Source organism: Capricornis sumatraensis, chromosome 2, assembly GCF_032405125.1.
Source record: "Capricornis sumatraensis isolate serow.1 chromosome 2, serow.2, whole genome shotgun sequence".
Taxonomy (NCBI): domain Eukaryota; kingdom Metazoa; phylum Chordata; class Mammalia; order Artiodactyla; family Bovidae; genus Capricornis; species Capricornis sumatraensis.
In genome coordinates this window covers 134,467,815-134,488,526 of record NC_091070.1, presented here as the reverse complement: position 1 = coordinate 134,488,526, position 20,712 = coordinate 134,467,815, and the positions used below count along the sequence as shown (strand labels likewise).

The 20,712-nt window shown below is 50.3% G+C and overlaps 1 protein-coding gene across 3 annotated transcripts in view; it reads left to right on the top strand.

The window, feature by feature from the left end:
* The first annotated feature begins 240 nt into the window (after nt 1-240).
* Nucleotides 241-20,712, top strand: part of SLC6A17 (solute carrier family 6 member 17) — a 35,327-nt gene continuing 14,855 nt past the window's right edge. For 2 of the 3 annotated variants that reach the window (XM_068965285.1, XM_068965284.1), the window contains exons 1-5: nt 241-526; nt 5,617-5,774; nt 7,420-7,546; nt 8,517-8,698; nt 10,288-10,398. In XM_068965285.1, the coding sequence (XP_068821386.1) occupies nt 241-526; nt 5,617-5,774; nt 7,420-7,546; nt 8,517-8,698; nt 10,288-10,398 (864 nt within the window). Of the gene's footprint in view, nt 527-5,616; nt 5,775-7,419; nt 7,547-8,516; nt 8,704-10,287; nt 10,399-12,650; nt 12,691-20,712 lie in introns of those variants that run through there. The other variant, XM_068965286.1, reaches the window with a different exon arrangement.

Here is a 20,712-nt window from a genome sequence, read left to right as displayed (position 1 = left end):
GTGGCTCTCACTGGAGAAGAAGGCAAGCTTGAAGTTCAAGGCCACTGACCAGCTTCTGAGTGTGCGAGAGGGAGTTGATTGGGTCGTGTCCACTTGGGCTCCCCACCTGTCTGGTGTGGTCAGCAAACCCTCTCCTGCTCTTCTGGTTTCAGAGGTCCCTGGATGAGAAGGAGCTGACAGCAGCCAAGTCCCACCTTCTCCACGTGCTGGGAAGCAGGGCTGCGCCACCCAGGGGGCCCAATGCCGAAGAACAGCAAGGTGACCCAGCGCGAGCACAGCAATGAGCACGTCACGGAGTCGGTGGCCGACCTGCTGGCCCTGGAGGAGCCCGTGGACTACAAGCAGAGTGTTTTGAATGTGGCTGGCGAGGCAGGCGGCAAGCAGAAGGCAGCGGAGGAGGAGCTGGACGCGGAGGACCGGCCGGCCTGGAACAGCAAGCTGCAGTACATCCTGGCCCAGATTGGGTTCTCTGTGGGCCTTGGCAACATCTGGAGGTTCCCTTACCTGTGCCAGAAAAACGGAGGAGGTAAGGGGCAGCCCTGCTTGTCCCAGAGTGCCCTGCATGTGGGCTGGGCTGAGGGGAGAAAAAAAACACCCCTTTATGAGGCAGAGCCAAGGCCCTTGTAGCCTGGAACTCAGGACTCCAGAGTGAGACTGAAACTCTTCCCCAGGAATGGCTAACAGCTCTCAAGAGGCTGCAGGAGAGAATGTGGGCTCTGGCCCTGGACAGCCTGGATTCAAGTCCCAGGGGAGCCAGTTGGCTCTGGGACCCTGTGCAAGTTGCTTCATTTCTCTGTGCCTCGCTATCCTGCATCTGTGAGATGAGAATAATAGTGGTTCCTGCCTCACAGGATAGTTGGGACAATTAAATGAGCTTTATATTTATTAATAGAATGCTTACCGCCATAGCTGACGGGGCTTCCCAGGTGGTGCTAGTGGTAAAGAATCCACCTGCTAATGCAGAAGACATAAGGGATGTGAGCTCAGTCCCTGGATCAGAAGGATCCCCTGGAGGAGGGCATGGCAGTTCACTCCAGTATTCTTGCCTGGAGAATCCCATGGCGGGAGGAGCCTGGTGGGCTACAGTCTATAGGGTTGTAGAGAGTTGGACACGACTGAAGCGACCGAGCACATATCTGACGCACAGTAGTGAGCAGCTGTTGGCCATTACTATTAAATGCTTATAGATGCCAGGCACTGTGATAAGCTCTTCCTGGATATTAGGTTGAAATGCATGAAGCTGCATCTTGGAACAGCCAAAGCACCAATTTCATATGGTTCATACGGTATTGTCCCCCAAAACCTATGTGAGGTAACACGTAGGTTAACTCATATTAGAGGCTGTTACTTGAGGCACAGAGAGGTTAGATCACTTATTCAAGGTCACACAGCTGGTGATAAAGTCAGGATTCAAACCTGGACAGCTTGGCCCCAGAGCCTGAGCCCTTAATCACTACACCTGCTGCCTCGCAGGTTGGAGAGGCCCTCGTGCTGCCCCTCCAGAGGGGGATTCACTCCCCACAGAGGATCTTGCCCCTGGTATCAGACCATTTCTACTCACTATTCTAGCTCCTGGGGTGGGTAGAAGCCCCCAGGCCTTATCCCTTAGCACCTCTGAGGTAGGCTGGAATGTTCCAAAGGCAATTTGCTTTGAAACCAGGGGGAAATGAACCAAAAATAAGCAAAAAAAAAAAAAAAATACCCAATGGGCTTTGACAATTCCAAGCTCAGACCTCTGGTCCTGGGAAAGTGATGGAGCCAGCAAAGAACTTCCTTGCCCCTGGGTCCCTGTGCCCTGGGACTGCCACGCTCCAGCCTGAAGGTGTGGCCCCAGCTCTACAGGCATTTTAGCCCAGTCACTTCCCTCCCTGCCCCATGGATCTGCCATGTGGGCTCCCCCAGAGATGCAGCCCTATTCAGAGTCCCTCCCTCCCCTCCAGGATGCTTTCCCTGGTCCAGAAGGCAGAGCCTGGCTGGAGACTTCTCCTCCTTTGCCAGTTCTGTTGAAGGGCAGGGAGTGAGAATGCCCACCTGACTTAGGGCCAGAAACTTCCATCTTGCCACCAGGGCACAGTCTCTTCCCTCTGTGCTCTCCTTGCTTTGAAGATCTTTATTTTTACTCACCCAGTAAATAGCTGCGATCAGAGCTTTCAATCTGTATGGCATGCCGAGTTGTGCTGTGCTTAGTTGCTCCATCGTGTCCAAATCTTTGTGACCCCATGGACTGTAACCCACCAGGCTCCTCTGTCCATGGGGATTCTCCAGGTAAGAACACTGGAGTGGGTTGCCCTGCCCTCCTCCAGGGGATCTTCTCAAACCAGGGATCGAACCAAGTTCTCCCACATTGCAGGAGAATTTTTACGGTCTGAGCCACCAGGGAAGCCCAAGAATACTGGAGTGGGTAGCCTATCCCTTCTCCAGGGGATCTTCCTGACCCAAGAATCGAACCAGAGTCTCCTGCATTGCAGACAGATTCTTTACCAGCTGAGCTACCAGGAAAGCCCCCTGTATGACAATGGCCAGGCCCAAGTCACTGAGTTGATGTAAGGCCAGCCCGAAGCAACGTTACAAAGGGAAGTGTGTGATTCCCTCAAGTGCTGTGAGATGTTAAAAGCTCAGAGTACCCAAAATGGGTACTCTTCATAGGGCACGTTGCATTAGGGGCTCTGGCTGGCAGCCTCCAACCGCATCCCTCATGGCTTAGATAATCAGTCTGCCCGAGCATTCAGTGCTGAATCCCAGAGTCCTCCCCGCCACACATTCCACCACCCCCCTGCCCCCAGGCTGCATTCTTGCCAAAGTCTGTTAGTTCCCAGTGTCATCAGACCGTTGCCACGGCACTAGACATCACGAACAACCCCCGAAGAAAAGCATGATCAGGTCTCAGGACTCTGAGCTCCCCATTCCATGCTCCTGCCTTCATTTCCCATCCTTTCTAATTCCTGGAACCCTTCTTTATCTCTACCTTTAACTCCTACATTTTACTGGTTTTTATAGCCGTCTTAAACATTTTAGTCATCTTAAATGTATTTTGGAAGGAGGCAGATTGTCACAGGAGATGGTTGGTCTGAGAGTCAAAACTCTGGTTTTGAGCCCTGAGTGATCCAGTGAGAACTGCTTAATTTTGAATGGAAACTCCAAAACTCCGCCTAGCTCCGCCAGATGTTGACAGTTTCTTTATTCTTCATCCTCACAGTTTGCTTGTTTTTCTCTTAATTTTTGTGAGAAGTAGGCAAATGGTCATCAAGTGCTTACTGTGGGTAAGTCACTCATTTAATCCTCATGGCAGCCCTGTGCAATAGATGTACAGTTGAAGTATATGAACTGGGCATTTTAAGTAAAAAATGATCGAATATCAGCAATTTCATATGATTCTACCTAATATTTTCATCCTCTACATAGATAAGAAAACAATGGCACAGAGAGATCAAGCAATTTGCCCAAAGTCACAGAATCAGTAAGTGGTGGAACCAGGACTCAGGCCCAGAAGGTCTGACTTCAGGGTCTGGATCTCAACCCCCACTCAGCATGCATCTCAACAGGCCGAGATCAAGGTGGTCTTTCAAAGCCCACCTTGGGGCTTGCTATTAATAGCGAGACATGCTAGAGATCCAGGAAGCCTCAGAGATCCCAGAATCTAACTCTCTGTAGCCATGTTCTCCTAAATTTTATAACTCCCTGAACAGTGCTCCCAGCTGTTTAGACTGATGACCTGAGGCCCCGAAAACCACTGAACCATCAAAGTAAATTCTGCTGTGTCCCCACTTGTATTTTCTAAGGTAGAGGAGGGTGCATGTCCAAATGACTTTAATAAGGGTTGATATGAAAAAGCACCTGTGAACCCAGGCAGCATGCTGCTCATCCAGCCTGCAGTCCCCTGAGCCCTGTGGTTAGCTAGACCTCAGTGTGTTGAAGAAGCCTCCAGTCCAGTCAGAGTCCTGCGGCCTGAGTGGTGGCTGGTGGGGGCCAAATCTTTGCAGCAGGACCTGTCTTTGGATAGCAATTACCTGGAGACTCTCCCTAGTTCCCTGGGAAGAGGAGAAAAGCATCCACAGAAGATGCCATCCTACTTCTCTGACCCTTGAGACCTGTCTCCCTGCACGTCTTCCCTGCCCTGAGGACTCGTGGGTGAAATACAACACCAGGGAGCCTGTGTCCCTCTGCTGTCCTTCAGATCACTCCTCTCCTCTTCTGTTTCCCAGAGCTGGAGACCACGAGACAGAGCTGGGTTAAAAGACAGAACTGGGGGTCCTTCAGGTCCCTCTCCTTTTATAATATGATGCAGAGGCTCTTTAGTGACAAGCTAAATGTGTGCGTTCATGTGGCCGTGTGCACGTGTGTGTTGCATGAATTAGATGCTCTTATATAAGTTGCAGGGGGTTGTTCCCTTGGGCGCCTTTTCTGACTAGCTCCATTGGACCCGCGGCCCTCTCTCAGCATGTATGTGCTCAGTTGATCGTGTGTGATGTGTGTGTGCATGCTGATAGTGCTCAGGTGAACCCGAGGGTCCCACCAGCTCTCCTGGGATAGTGTCTGTGCCTTCCGTGGCCCAGATAGCCCCAGTGCACACCCTGGGATAGAATAGCTAACGATGGGCTGTTGCCAAGTGCCGAGTCGTGGGCCCCAGAGGTGCCTGACTCCTGGGTTTATTACACATGTTGGGATGTTGCATTATGGGGAACAAAGCAGTGTGGTTGGGGGGTCTTCTGGAGGCTCCCAGTTTGCAGGGCTTGGTCTGGGAATGGTGGGCACTGGAGACACCTTTAACAGACAGGCAGGGCTGTGCCAATAGCACTGCTCACAGGACTGGGTTGTTGGCACAGCTCGCCACCAGGGTCAATTGTCTGTGTCCAGACATAGCTTTAATTCCTCTGCTAAATGCCCTGTCACTTGGAATCGAGATTGTGTCTGCAGTGAGACCTGGGACAGCAAGCTAAATTTATTGTCTGGAATCTTTACTGAGATCCATTCTATCCTTTCTGATCCTCCTGGCTATGCTTTCCTAAACTGCTAATTTCTCTTCCGTTCCTCCCAATTAGCTATAGATTAATGGCGATGCTTGTCAGACCCTGTGTCCCTGGAGAGCTTCCAAGCTCTGCTTCGCTGGAGCTGTCCAGTCTGCTGTGTCAGCATCTGGTCCCCCCAGACTTGGGGAGGATGGCGCCCCAGGGTCTGTGCCTCTGAGGGGCCAGTGGGTGGGGGCTGCTCCTCTGTGGGCGGGAGGGGGTGTGAACAGGTGTCCACAGAATGCGCAGGGAGGTGGGGCTGTCTGCCTCTGAATCCAGCCTTGTGAATAGTAGGCATTGACATCCATCTGGCTCCTCCCTTAGTGTTTTGGGTCAGTGGAGCCAAGGGGGAGAAGGAGGTCTGGGCAGCCAGTGTGTGGCAGGTTGCATGTGTAAGCCGGAGCATTCCTGGAGGAGCACAGGGCCTGGAGACAGTTTGAGGATGTTTGGAGATGTGGCTGAGGCTGTAGGACCTGGCTGCCACCCCTCCCTTCCCTGGCTGCCACCCCTCCCTTCCCTGGCTGCCACCCCTCCCTTCCCTGGCTGCCACCCCTCCCTTCCCTGGCTGCCATGCTCCAGACGTCCTCTCACATCCCTGTCTCCTCCTCAGGTGCCTACCTGGTGCCCTACCTGGTGCTGCTGATCATCATCGGGATCCCGCTCTTCTTCCTGGAGCTGGCTGTGGGCCAGAGGATCCGCCGCGGCAGCATCGGCGTATGGCACTACGTGTGCCCCCGCCTGGGCGGCATCGGCTTCTCCAGCTGCATAGTAAGTTGGGGGCTGGTGGCGGGCACAGGCCGGGAGGCAGAGGGGCTGCTCTGGGGCACAGGGCTTACAGCCCAGAGTCCTGGGAGGGGTGAAGGGCAGGGAGGGAGACCCTCATCCTGAGTATTGCATCCAGCTGGTGTCTCAGGACCACATACTTCCTAAACTGGAAGTCGGCACCACTGCCTGAATGATGTAATATTTGAGACTGTTATGAAGGAGGAAAGGCCTGAGACATCTCAGCCAGAGTTCTCTGGGGACAAGTGGACCATCCCAGATACCCGCTCTGCTTACCAGCCCATCAGCACTCTGTGAGGGAGGTCCATCCTTTCTCCTGGGTTAGAGAGTATTTATTTGGGTGAGAAAAGGCAGCCTTGGGGTATGGTGTCTCCTTTCCAGTTTGCTGTGCACATGAATGGAGCTGAAGAAGGCCTCAGGGGTCTGTGGCCGACCCAGGACGGGTGTGGCTTTGGAACAGTGGGAGATGGGGAGACCCCACTGGCCTGGATGGGAATGTTCCATGAGGGTTACAGGCTGATCCACAGGGCTGCAGGTGAAGCCCTGCTTAGCTCTCCAGGTGGGGAAACCGAGCCTCACTTAAGAGCAAAGTCTGCAGGTGCCCATGCTCACACCCAGGATAAAAACTGGAATCTGCCTCTGGAAGGATCTGTCAGACCTGGCAACAGGGCCAGCCCAAACCTGCCTCAGGCAGAGACTGGGAGAGATCACCTCTGCACAGGTTGACAGGACCGAATACAGCACCCTCTGCTGGGGCTGGGTGTGTATATGTGCGTGAGTGTGAGTGGGGCCTCCTCCTTGGACTGTAAGCATTCCAGTAAAGGCAGTGGGTATGTCTCCCGCTGTCTTCCCACACATGTAAGGTATGCTACAGGAGTGTCTGCTCATGCATACCAGGGCTCAGACAAAATTGATGAAGCCAGGGTCTCTCAGCCTTCACACTGCCCAGCAGTGTCACATACATCAGATAGCCAGGCCCCTGGAAAGAGAGGGGGTCTCTGGCTATAGGCAGGGGTCTGCATCCCAAGTGGATGCAGAAAATCTCTACATGTAGAAGCATTGCTTTCAAAGGAAACCCCTTTGAGCCTCAGTCAGGATCCATGTGCTTTTGTTTTAAATACAGTTCTACCAAGGTTGGTTATCATGTTCCAAAAAATGAGAAGTCATGTCTTTCTAAAGGCAGGCTTCTTTCTGACAGTACCAAAGAGAAAGCAGCATCCTGAGAGAATGGAGGACATGGGAAGCCAATAAGAAGCATCTACAGGACCTCAATAAGCACAGCTGTCTGGGGCCATTTACTGTGGCAGCGATAACTGGGCATGCCTCCATAGCCCCCCAGGGCAGTTCTGGAATTCTAATCCTGAGTCATCAGGAAATGATGGGGAAGTGCTTCAAGCATCTTAGAGGAATTTCAAACTGAAAAGAATTAACATTTTAAGACTTCATTGCTTAAAGGAGAGAACTTTAATATCTGAAACATTCCGAATAACAGATGAGTGGAGGATTAGGAGCAGGCCCTCTGCTACCACCGTCCCATCTCTCCTCTTCCTCCTTCAAGGCTGTGCATGGGGGAGGGGAGGGGGCGGAGCTGCCTGCAGCCTCTGTGATCCCCGTGGACCCCCGTCTGCAGGTCTGCCTCTTTGTGGGGCTGTACTATAATGTGATCATCGGGTGGAGCATCTTCTACTTCTTCCAGTCTTTCCAGTACCCACTGCCCTGGAGTGAGTGCCCTGTCTCCAGGAATGGGAGCGTGGCAGGCAAGTATGATTCTTCTAAGGAACCCACCTGGGGATTCCAGCTAGCTCTGTCCTAGGAAGGAATCCACAGAGCCTAAGAGGGGAGGCTTAGGCTGTTGATGCTACTTTCTCCGTTCATCCCACTCTCTCCTTCGCCCACTGTGTCCACAAATCCATTCTCCACATCTGAGTCTCCATTCCTTGCCTGCAGATTTTGGGATTTCGTTGACTTGCTGTGCCACCTTGGATAAGCCACCTACCCTCTCTGATCCTCATCTCTCCCACTTTCTTTTTCTTTCGGCCATGCAGCATGTGGGATCTGTTTCCCCACCCAGGGATTGAACCCTTTACCCCTGCATTGGAAGCATGGAGTCTTAACCATTAGACCACCGTGGAAGTCCCCTCATGTCCTCTTATGATGATCTCTTGCCAGCCCGTCCCACAGAGTTCTTATAGGGGTTGAATGAAATAGTGAGTGTAGGAGTAACTCTGGAAATTGTGAGTTTTGTTTAGTTATTATTAATTACCCTGTGTTACTCTAGCACTATTCTGTCTGGAAACAATCTATATTCACATGCCAGTCCTATAAAGGGCTGGGTGATTTATGCCTCCTCATAAATGGGTAAACTGAAGTTCAGAAACAACTCTCCCACGGTCACACCACTGATTTCGCTAAGGATCTAGGATGAGGACCCAGGGGTCTGGCTCCTAGGTCAGGACCTTTCCCAAGGAACTTGTGGCCAGTTCTGCCCAATCCTTTCTGCTCTCCATTGATGAACATGGGCAGGGGAATGGCATGAGCGGGAATTCAGTTAGATCAGTGTGTCCTAAAGCCTCCCAGGTCCCTCAGTGGCCCAGGAGTCCATCTGCCAGACCCTGGCTAACCCAGAACAATACAGTCCCTTCCTGCTACCATGCTCAGCTGCCCTGGATTGGGCTCCAGCCGGGGAGGTGGTCTCACGGGCCCCTGCGGCCTTTGCTGCCATTTCAGTGGTGGAGGCAGAGTGTGAGAAGAGCTCAGCCACTACCTACTTCTGGTACCGAGAGGCCTTGGACATCTCCAACTCCATCTCGGAGAGCGGGGGCCTCAATTGGAAGATGACTCTGTGCCTCCTCGTGGCCTGGAGCATCGTGGGCATGGCTGTCGTCAAGGGCATCCAGTCCTCGGGGAAGGTGAGTGGCCAGGGGGCACCCACACTTACTCGGGGAGAGGGTGCTGCAGAAAAGTGTGGACGGCAGGGGCGGAGAACTCTGGGCCGCCGTGAAAGGTCCGAGATGGGAGTGTCGCTGCTGTAGTGTTGGTCCCTGTGGACAGCCCACCAGGATGGGTTTGTGGAAGATCATTGCCGTGACCCCAGCTGCCTCCATGCTCGGATAACTCAGGGCTGCTCTGCAAACTTTAAGGTTAAAAAAAAAAAACAGGAGTACTGAACTAGAATGTTTGGCTAGACACTTGCCCCTCAGCTTCCCTAGCAAGAATCCTAGAAGAGCCTGCTCAGCAATTTTTGGTGAAAACTAACAGTTCACTGTATATGTAACTAATGGGCTCTGTGAATAGGTGGGTGCTCTGAGTGAAGGGGACTTTGAGAGCCTCTGAGGATGCAGACCAGCATAACCCCACACACCTTCTCCCAGCAGGTCATTTTCCCTTCAAATAAGGACCCTTTCTTCTTTGTCATGTATCAATATTCATGGACTGCCAGGGCTGGAAAAGATGTTAGAAATCCTATAGCTCAATCTACCCATCTCACCCATGGTCAAACAGCCAGCAAGTCAACCCCAGGGCTCAAACCAGAAGCTTGTTTGTCTGTCTGAGGCTCCAGGTTCTTTGGTGGATTTGATGAGCAGGGAAGCTAAGCCCTAGAAAGGTGGTGTGATCTCAGCCACCGCCTCTTCTCTCTGCAAAGGCCAGACTAGTAGCTAGCACTTCACGTCATGGATCACGCACCGCCACATTCATGAGTTTGCATTTGGACCACAACAACCTTCGGAATCATTATACCCATTTTCTAGATGAAGAAAAGGAGGCACCCCGAGGTTAAGTGAATAGCTCAAGGTCACATGGTTGGAAAATGGTAGAGCTGGGATCAGAGCTCAGGTGGTCTAACTCTGGACATGCATGCTTTTAACCTTTACGCCATCCTCCCCAAACAGCCCTCTTGGTTTGTTTCAGCACAGTAAACTATTTGTAAGCATCTCCTTTGTGGGTGGCTCTGTGCCAGGCACATGGGGATATAGAAATATTCAAGAAATGCATGTGCTAGAAAATAATATATACTTTATAATCACAAGAGGCAGGACCTTATTCTGATGCTTTTGTTTGGGAGCTGTGCCTGTACCCTCCTGGATGCTTTCTGTCAAAGGAACTCCAAGGACAGGGGAGATCCTTAGGGAGTCCCCTGGAGTCAGGGACAGAAAAGCCGGCATGAAGACATAAAAAAAATGAAGAGGGAAGAGCAAAGGGTTCCTCGCCCCAGTGGCAGCCCTTGGGGGTGGGGAGGCTGCGGGCCCAGCCCCACCAACCCTTGAAGGAGAAAACAAGCCTCAGGCACAGCCACACTGACTCCAGCCTGTCTGTGTGCCTGCTTCTGCCGTGGCTCAGTGCCAGACGTGCGGTGGGTTTGGCAGCGTGCCCGGGGGTCCTGGGGCTCTGCTTTCTACTGCCATCAGAGGTGGCCCGTGCACCCTAGCTGGGAGCAGGGAGGGGGGTGCCAGCTGCAGGAGGGGCTGGGCCCCACAGTGGGTCCTTGTTCTCTCTGCAGGTGATGTACTTCAGCTCCCTCTTCCCCTACGTGGTGCTGGCCTGCTTCCTGGTCCGGGGGCTGCTGCTGCGGGGAGCCATCGATGGCATCCTACACATGTTCACTCCCAAGGTAAGGGTCACAGGCTCCTGGGGAACACGGACAGCTCTGCTGGGCCTCATCTGTTTCATGCAGTTTAACACTTGCTGAGGGCCTGCTGGGTGGCGGGCTCTGTGTTGGCTGGACGGAGGGACCAGGGAAGGGAGCACAGGCCCCACATGCAGGTTCCAAGGAGAGAGGCAGCGCATCAGTATGGGTGAAATCCGAAGCTTCGGGGAGGAGTGACATCTGAAACGGCCTCGGGGTGCAGATAGATTTCAGCGGAGCTATATGCGCAAGAGTGCGGAAAGGCACTGGACGCGCTTCAGGCCACAGTGGAAAGTCAGGTTTGGCCAGGCTGTAGGGGTGGGGGTGGGGGTTCATTGAGTGAATCTGTGACAGTAGGAACCAAGAAGATGCCTAAAGAAGCTCCCTGGGAATCCCAACTTGTACCCAGATCAGGGGAATGGGGTTACTATTTTATTAAAGGTAAAAGACCGCATGAATCATGATTTTACCCTTACCGAAGCCAGCCACATCTCTCACTTAATCCTCCCGATAGCCCAGTGAGGGAAGAGCAGGATTCTGGGGCATGGCTCCCAGGGCTGCCTCAGGGGCATAAGTGTCCTGAAAGTGGACACCCAATTTCCTAAGCACGGTCTCTGCCCACCAGGTGGCCCTGTCTCTCTGTTGCTCTTCAGACCGCTAGGCACAGCTGGCATGCACCAGTCCACTGAGGAATAAGAGAATTTCAAATGCACATTGGCGTGCCCTTCAAGGTAACCCTAGGCAAGAAGTACATTAGTCGCCCTAGTGGGCAGGCTAGAAAGTTCAGTTCCTAATGCCAGCTGATCAGTAGCAATATCAGGGGCCTGGTGAAGCTTCGGTCCAGCCTGGCAGGGTTCTGGCCCTATGCCTGCAGACTGGACCTTGTCCAGTCCTGTGTCTTGACCTTGTCCCTTAATAGTGCTGTTTCACACATGTGTTTGAGTAAACGCACACACACATTAATGATTACACAGAAGGTCCAGACTCATGACACAAGGAGAAGAATCCAGATCTGGTGGAGTTTGAAAGCCCCATTCCCTCCCTGTTCCCCAGCTCTGCAGCTACAAACAGCTGATGCTTAGGGGTGGGTAACAAGGCGCAGGACACACACCCTTCCATATTCATCAGACAAGGATGATTGGCCCTCGGCATTCTTGGATGTAACATCTGGGATTTCTGTGTGGATGAGCACAGAGGTCTGCTCTATGAAGCACTTAGTGAATCTCCTGAGGCATGAATGTGACTCTGGAGCCACCTGGCTGGGGTATGTTGTTGTGAACATGTGATGTCTGACAAAGAAGAGAAAATTGCAAATGTTTTCTTTGGGGGGAAACAGCCGTAAGAAGAAAGTCAGTGGTTTTTATGAATGAACTCAACTGTATTTCTAGAATCATGATCAATCTACTGTGTTCACTTGAGACTTTCCATTATACTTCGTTGAATTTTATGAGAAAATTATATACTCTAGAGATGATCATAAATGTGGAGATTCACACAAATCTAATGGGCCCCTGAGTGGTGTTAGGAGAGCCTGGGACTTAACTCCAGAAGCCAGTGGAACCGATTCATAAGATTAGCTACCAGGCCCAATACACACCATACTGTTCCCTTCTGATTCACTGATTTAGCACTCTTTAACACATCTTTTTAAGTGAAACATCTCAGACATATAAACTCACATATAGTAATATAATCAACGTTCTTAAGAAATGAAATATTACAGATGCCATAAAAGTGCCCCTGGAGAAGGAAATAGCAACCCACTCCAGTATTCTTGCCTGGGAAGCCCCCTGGTGGGCAGCTGTCCATGGGATTGCAAAAGTGTCAGACACAACTTAGCAGCTATACAGCAACAATAGCAAGTATCCATTCTCTTCCCATTGATTTCCCTTTTCCTAAAATAACTACTATCTTGAATTTGGGGTTTATTCTACTAATTCATTTTAAAATTTTTATAATAAATATATGTGTATCCTTAAATAATATAACATATGTACATACTTTAAATTTTTATATAAATGCATTATATACAACCTTCTGCAACTTGCTGTTATTTTTGCTAAATACTCTTTTTTGAGCTTTTAGCTGTATTGATACATGTAACTCTAGTGCATCCATTTTCATGACTGTATTGTATTCCACTGTAATGAATTTATTCATTACATGACCAGTTGATGGTCAAGCTAGAGGATGAATTTACTTATTCATCCTCTAGTTGATGGTCATTTAAGTTGTTTTCAATCCTCACCATTGCTACTAATGCTAATAAACATATGACACGGATGTTCATGAATACACATTTCTCTAGGGTGTATATGTTTTGCAATAGAATTGATGTCTCAGAGGGTATGTGTGTCTTCAGTTTCACTAGATGTTGGCTGAATCACTGTCCAAAGTGGTTGCATCTATTATCACTCCCACCAGTTGTTTATGGGAGTCCTACTTGCTCCACGTTTGTTACACTGCAATTTTTGCCAGTTGCAGTGTACATCTGATTTTTGCCAATCAGATGGATGCAAGAAGTTGATGTGCACTTTGAATAATAGGAGTGCTCCTTCCCCACACCTTTTCTTGGATACTCAGAGAACAGTGTGGTCCCACTTTAGCATTTGCAGAGCCCCAGAGTCTTCATGAGGCGAAGCTTAAAGAAATCAAATCTGAAAGGCTCAAGAGGAACCAGGTCAAGAACCAGCAGGTGTGGGACCTGGTCCATCTAGCTCTTGTGAGTTTCAAGTATGCACAGAACCTGGGGCGGGGGCTGGCTCATCTTGAGACCTTGAGCAGGAAGCTCCTACCTTTGACCCTGGAGGGATGAATTGAGCAGGGAAGGGGAGGCTTGAGGGCCTCAGAGGTCAAAGGATCAAGGATCTCCTTCAAAGTCTGTGCCATCATTTGTTTTAGGCAAGTGAGGCTCAGTGGTGATAGCTGGGGTGAAGTTCCTATTTATTATAAAACTTTCCAACCATCTGCAAAAAGTGTGGATCCACGCTCAGAGACAAATGTCTGTCTGTACGTGGCAAACTGCTGTTGCACATCTGGGGCTGTTTCAGCATGGGCCTGGTGAGATATGGGGAACTGGGAGGCATTTCAAGTCCTTACTCTAGGAGAGTGCTGTAGAAAGCCAGGGTGGCTGCACACGGGCGCCCCACCTGTGCACTGCTTCATTCAGATGGACCACAGTGTAAATGACATCACCATTTGGCAGTGGTGGGAGCGTCCAAGATTTCTGGCCAGGGCATCTCAGAATCAACCTTAACAAAGCATAGGCCCTCCATGGGTGTACTGAATAATCAGGAAGATGCCCCCTCCTATACAGTCTTCCAACATGAGAAATAATCCAAGCTAGAGGACCTGGACTTTCAGTCCGTGTTTTCAAGCTGTTACTGGGTGTGATGAATGCAGTGTGGCCAGGATACCTTGATGACCCACTAGCACCTTTGATGGGACAGTCCCTTATGTTAGTAGCTAATAAACTTCTTGAACTCTTTGGGCTGCTTCTCTCCATCCAGTTATAAACCCAAGTCAGTATGGGGTACCGTACATTAAATGATGTGAGTTGCCCAATATACAATGGATTAGAATAGATTATCTAACCACCAAAAATTCCAGGGAATGTTTATCAAAAGTACAGCTGTTCACTGAATTCCTATTATGTTCTGGGCACTGTTGTGGGTCCCGGGATCCCGCAGTGAACAAAGCAGATAAACTTTCTGGCCCTGAAGTAGCTTATATTTTAGTGAAGGGAGACAACTAAGATAAGATAAAGGAGTTGTTGGATGATGTTGCTAAGGAGGAAAAGAAAAAGCAGAGAAAGAGAGATTCAGGGCACTGGGGAGAGGGCTGCGTAGCTAGTGTGCTCAAGGAGGGCCTCCCTGAGAAAGTGACATTTGAGTGAAGACCTGATGGAGGCGAGGGACCAGAGCACGTAGATATTTGCAAGGAGCATGTTCCATTCCAAAATAAAACAATGAATGAAAAGCCCTTGAGATTGGACAAGTCTGGCATTCTCAAGGAGGCTGCTGTGGCTGGAGTGGGAGGGGAGAGAGAGAGGACCTGCAGTCAAGAGGGCAGTGAGGAGCCAGGCCAGGTGCAGACTCTGCCGTTTACTCAGGGTGTCGTGGGGCCTGTTGGAAATTTCCGAGCAGAGTAGTGACATGATCTGACTTCCATCTTCCTAGAGTCACTCTGGTCGCCACAGACGTCTGAGGGGGCAATGGTAAAATAGGAAGACCTGCTAGAAGGCTCCATCCAGGTGCCAGAATTCATCCAGGTGGGAGGTGACTATGGAGGGAGCCCAGGTGACATCAGTGGAAGTGATGAGAAGTAGTCAGATTGAGGATATAGTTAGAAAGTAGAGTCGGCAGTGTTTGCTGCTGGATTGGATGTGAGGTGTGAGAGAGAGGGATGACAAGGAACTGCAGAGCCTTTTGTCTGACCAACTAGAAGGGTGGGGTTGACAGTTACAGAGATGAGGGAAGACGGTGGGGAGAGCAGGTTTGATGGGGAACTATGAGAGTACTTTGGAACATGGCAGAAGTATAAATTTGGGAGTTAGAGAGTTTAAAGCTGTGACTGGTTGTAGTCACTTAGAGAGTTAACACAGAGAAAAGGACTGAACACTGAACAGTGGGGTCCCAGCTTGTAGAGGCTAGGGGAGAGATAGTCAGTGAGGGAGACGGAGAAGAGAGGGAGATAGAGACACAGAGAGAGAGAAATGGAGAGAATTCCATCCAAATGGAGAAAGTGCTTTAAGAAGGAGGGTCAAGTCCAAAGCTGCTGAAAGGTCAGATGATGAGGACTGGGAAAGGGCCAAGGCATTTGGCCGTAGCAGGATTGCTAGTGCTTTGAAAAGAGCTGTTTTGGTGGCGTGTTGGGGGCAAAGTCTAGTAGCAGTGGGTTCAAGGGAAAATAGGAGGGGAGGAACTGGAGACAAGTAATAAAGACCATTTATTTTCAGGAGTTTTGCTGTAAGGGGAGCAGAGGAATGGAAAATGCGGTGGTAACCAGAAGAGAACTGTGAGATCAAAGGTGTTATTTCAGAATGTTATGAATTCTGATGATAAAAATAACCCCTCATATATTACTAGTGGGAATGTAAAATAGTGTGGCCGCTTTGGAAAACAGTCTGGCAGTTCCTCAGAAGGTTAGACAGAGCTAGCATGTGACCCAGCAATTCCACTCCTAGGCACATATCCAAGAGAACTGAAAACATATGTTCAAAAACTTGTGCACAAGTGTTCCTAGCAGCATTATTCATAATAGCCAGAAGTAGACACCACCCAAATGTCCATCAACTGATGAATGGAAAAATAAAAGGTAGTATGTTCATACAGTGGAATATTGGCTGGCCATGCAAAGGAGTGAAGTCTGTGCCACAACATGGATGATTTCATCCTTGAAGACATTATGCTGAGGGAAAGAAGCCAGTCGCAAAAGACCACTTATTATGTGAATCTGTTTGTATAAAATGTCCAGAATAGGGGACTCTGTAGAGACCGAAAACAGACAAGTGGTCACTTAGGACTGGGCTTCTGGGAGGTTGTGGGGGAAATGGGGAGCAGTGGTTAATGGGTATGGGCTTGCTTTTCGGAGTGATGATGTTCTCAAATTGATTGTGGGAATGGTTGTGCAGTCTTGTGATACACTAAAAACCATTGTATTATACACTTTTTTGAAAATAAAAAAAGGAGGGGTGAAATTGATGCTATGGGAGAAGAGGGAACAAAATCCTTGAATAAGCAGGAGAGATGGGACCCAGCGCCCGGGTGGAGGAGTTGGTCTTAGCTCAGAGCAGACATTGACCCCCAGAAGCAGGAGCGACGGGCCGGCCAGCACAAAAAGCTATCAACTGAGAAGCGCTGGCCAGAAGCTTCTCAGTGTGGGAACTCTCTTTTCATTGGGTCATTTTTCGATGTGAAGTGGGCAGCAAGGTCATCAGCTGAGAGTAGAGACGGTGGCGGGGCATGGGGTTGGAGGCCTAAGGAGGGGTGAGTGTGACATAATTGCACACAAGAGGGGGAGTGTGTTCACGCAGGGTGGGTGGGGGACGATGGAGGTTAAGGGTCGAACACCGCGGTGAAGACAGCAAGTGTGGTTCCAGTTCCATGGTGGACAGCTATTCACATTTTACCAGCTCTGAAGGCAGGCTGCTCCTACAGTGAACCAGTTAAACCAATCATGTTTTCCAGCAGCCAGTATTTACTATGTGAGGCATCTTATGTATATTAAATCATTTAAATTCATAATGATTCTAGAAGTTTTATTGTGAAAAAGATTTTTTAAAAAATCTTTTTGCCTCATGACACAGCATGTGGGATCTGAGTTCCCTGACCAGGTATCAACCCCACTCCCCCCACACCGGCAGTGTGGAGTTTTAACCACTGGACTGCTAGCAAGGTCCCGAAGTGTTATTGTTATCCCCGTTTTCCAGCTGGAGAAACTGAAGCACAGAGAGGTGAATAATCAGTCCAAGGTCCCATGTGTCAGGGCCCAAGGTTTACATTGTGTCCAGCACTGCTGCTTGGGGACAGCCCAGAGTAGAGGGAGGCTGGACATCACCCGGGGCAGGAGCTTATCAAGGTGACAATGGAGAGATGGCTGGGCAGATGAGAGTGTGAGGAAGGAGTATGAAAAGGATGGACATTGACTAAGCCAGTGATGAAGGGAAGTTAGGATCCAAACAGGGTGAGGGGCAGTGAAATGGAGGGAGGCCAAAGGGCTGGAGTTCCCAGCAAGGCTGGAAAATGTTGTAGAGTCTAGATACTAGAGGTGAGCTGGAAAGTTGGGTGTTTTGGAAGATGGGATCTTTAAAATTAAGATTTGCTAGGAGCACAGCTCCTAGTCATGACAAAGGCCGTGGTGTGACTGTAGAAGTGGGGGGAAGGACAAGAGTGGGGGGAGGTTGCAGGAAAATGGGGTGCGAGAGGATGGTTATGTTCTAGATCTCAGGTGAGTCCCTCTGATGGGCTACCAAGTTAGGGTTCTTGGCTTCCCTCAGGAAGGATTCAAGAATGAGCCATGAATGAATAAGTGAAAGCAGGTTTATTAAGATACACAAAGGTAGAATGCAGTCTAGGGAATGGAAAGTTCAAGTGGCCCCCAAATATAGGGTGGTTAGTTTTTATGGGCTGGGTAATCTCATAGGCAACTGTTTTGGGGAAGAGGGTGGGGATTTCCAGAAATTAGGCCATCATCCACTTTTTGGTCTTTTGTGCTATCTGGGAACTGTCCTGGTGTCTGTGGATATACGTCATGTAGCTAATACATTACAGTGGGCGTATAAGGAGGTTCAAGGTCCACCGAAAGTGGAATCTCCTGGCGTCTTGCTCTAACCGGCTCTAACCAGTTTTCTTCGTATCCTCAACAGCCCTGTCATTCTGTTAATGGCTGTGCCCTGCCCCCTTCCCTCCTGTCTCAGAAGGGAGAAGGAAAAGGGAGCCAGGGGCAGATTGTTGGAGGGGACATTGATGGAGATACGGAACTCACTCAGACGGCGATTCTTGTCACTCAGATGACGGCAGCAGTAGTGCTGGGAGGCGAGGCAGTGCCCAGGGGAATGTGGGGGAGTGGACTGGAGAGCGGGCAGCACCCTGTCCACCCAGGCCCAGTGGTCCCACATGTGCCAGAAGACAGCCTTCACCTGAGAGGCTGCCGGGGCCACCTCGGCCTTAGGGTCATTTGCTCAGCCCTTCCCTGCATATCAGGCTCCCCTGGGAGCTGCAAGAACCAGGAAAAGCTACCAGTGCTCAGGCCCACCCTGACTAACCAGAATCCAGCAAGCAGACTCATTGATCAGGATCGCTGGGGGTGGGGTCCAGATGGAAGCAGATTGTCAGAGCTCCCCACATGATTCTACTGTGCAGCCAGGATGGTGAGCTGCTGAGTCACAGCAAGAAGGTGAAGAGAACATCCAGAGATGGGCTGCAGCAGTGGGGGACTGTGCTGATGACAGGGCCCAGTGGTAGGGTGCAGGCAGTTGGAGGGGGGCATGGAGGCTCTAGTCAGAGCAGGCTCAGACCTGGCCATCCTGGGGTTGAACTCTCTGTGAAGAATGACCCAGGAGTCATGGGCATCTTGCAGCAGCCGAGCTAAACTGGACCCTGGGACCAAGAACCTGGCCTGGTGGTCTCTCAGTCTGACTGTGGAGATGAGGGTGTGAGTGGGCAGGGGTAGATGGGACAGCTTGTCAGGAGCCCTGGAACCCTGTGGATTCCCAACTTTGCAGGATAGGAGAGTGTTGAAATTTGAGGTGACATCTCCAGTGGACAGTAGGGAAAATATGGGGAGAAAAACAATAAATATACACATGTGTGTGTGTGATATGTGTGTGTGTGATGAGTGTGTGTGTGATGAGTGTGTGTGTGATGAGTGTGTGTGTGATGAGTGTGTGTGTGTGATGTGTGTGTGTGATGTGTGTGTGGTGTGTGTGTGTGATGTGTGTGTGATGTGTATGATTGTGTGTGTATGATGTGTGTGATGTGTGTGTGATTGTGTGTGTGTGATGTGTGTATTTGATGTGTGTGTGTGTATGTGTGTGATGTGTGTGTGGTGTGTGTGTGATTGTGTGTGTGATGTGTATGTGTGTGTGTGATGTGTGTGTGATTGTGTATGTGTGATGTGTGTGTGATGTGTGTGTGATTGTGTGTGTGTGATGTGTGTGTGATGTGTGTGTGTGATGTGTGTGTGATGTGTGTGTGGTGTGTGTGTGATGTATGTGTGTGATGTGTGTGTGTGTGGTGTGTGTGATGTGTGTGTGTGTGGTGTGTGTGTGTGATGTTTGTGTGTGATGTGTGTGTGTGTGATATGTGTGTGTGTGTGATGTGTGTGTGTGTATAATATTTATGGTGGTGGTAGTGTAGTCTCTAAGTTGTGTCTGACACTTTGGGACTGTAACCTCCCAGGCTCCTCTGTCCATGGATTCTCCAGGCAAGAATACTACAGTGGGCTGCCATTTCCTTCTCCAGAGGATCTTCCCAACCCAGGGACTGAACCTGAGTCTCCTGCATTGCTGGTGGATTCTTTACTGCTGACCCACCAAGAAAGCCCCTTAATAGTTAGACAAAAGTTCATTTGGCTTTTTCCATAACGTCTTTATCAAAAAAACCTGAATGAACTTTTTGGCCAACTCAATATACATCATTGATATACATATGAAATATCACTGGAAGGTTAGGCAAGAGACTGGTACCATGGTTGCATCTAGGGAAGAAGAATTGAGTGTCTGGAATAAAGGGGGGAATACCTCTCTGTCTTTTTCAGTTTCGAGCCACCTGACCCGTTTACTATTAACCAGCCGTGACAGAAGCCACACCAGCTTTCAGGGCTGCAGCCCGGCACAACCTGAGCCGGGCAGGAGCTTCAGACACCCGCTCTGTGGCCTCTGGAGGAGACCAGTGAACGGTTCTGCCTGATGAGGACGGGCCTCAGGGTCAAGGGTGTATGGTAACCCCTAGAGAAGAGAAGTGGGTTCCCTGCAAAGGCTCAGGCATAGCGGTTTGTGGAGGAACTTTGTGATCCCACAGTCAGAGTCAGGCTTCTGAGCGGGATGGAAAGGCAGCCTTGCTCCCAGGGGTAGGCTCTGGAGTTGGACAGTCTGGTTCCAAGCCCAGCTTATCTGTCAGTCATGGGAAGACTAGTTCTTTGTCTGCTTGGGGCCTCAGTTTCCTCAGCTGCAAGATAGGGGGATCCATGGCAGCTTGCTCATAGCACCGCCAGGAGAGCATGTAGGTCTGTCCTGGGGTGCAGAGACGGTGTGGTGAGCGTTAGCTAGTATTTCTTCTCGTCCATCGTGAAGGTGACACTGTTCTTGGGCATCGGGAACCCAGTGCCTCCGTACCATCTGGTGTCTATGGGCCCATCTGTGCTGAAGCAAGGGCACGCGCTTCTGTTTTGCACCAGTCCAGGCTAGGGCTCATCAGCTGCTTGTCGATTCAAAAAGCATCTTCATGCCGCTGAGTCAAAAGCCGTGGAACACCTTGCTCCGTGCGTCAGGAAGTGACTCAGCTGTGTGCCTAGGAAACGGCAGGAAGCTGCCGCTCTGTTTCAGAGAGGGCACCCAGAAGCAGGTTCGAGCCTTGACTTCAGTGAGGAAAGCCCATTTCCCACCTCTCCTCTTGCAGTCACATCCTGACGTCTGGAAAGGACACTGTGCTTTCTGAGATCTGGCTGTGGGCTCATCCTCTGAACAGTATGATCAGGATCTTGTTGAAATCAGGCACCATGATCCCTAAAATCCTGCAAGAGCACCTTTAAATTCAAGGAACACAGGCATTCAATGGTGAAGGTGCCTGTTTATCCCCA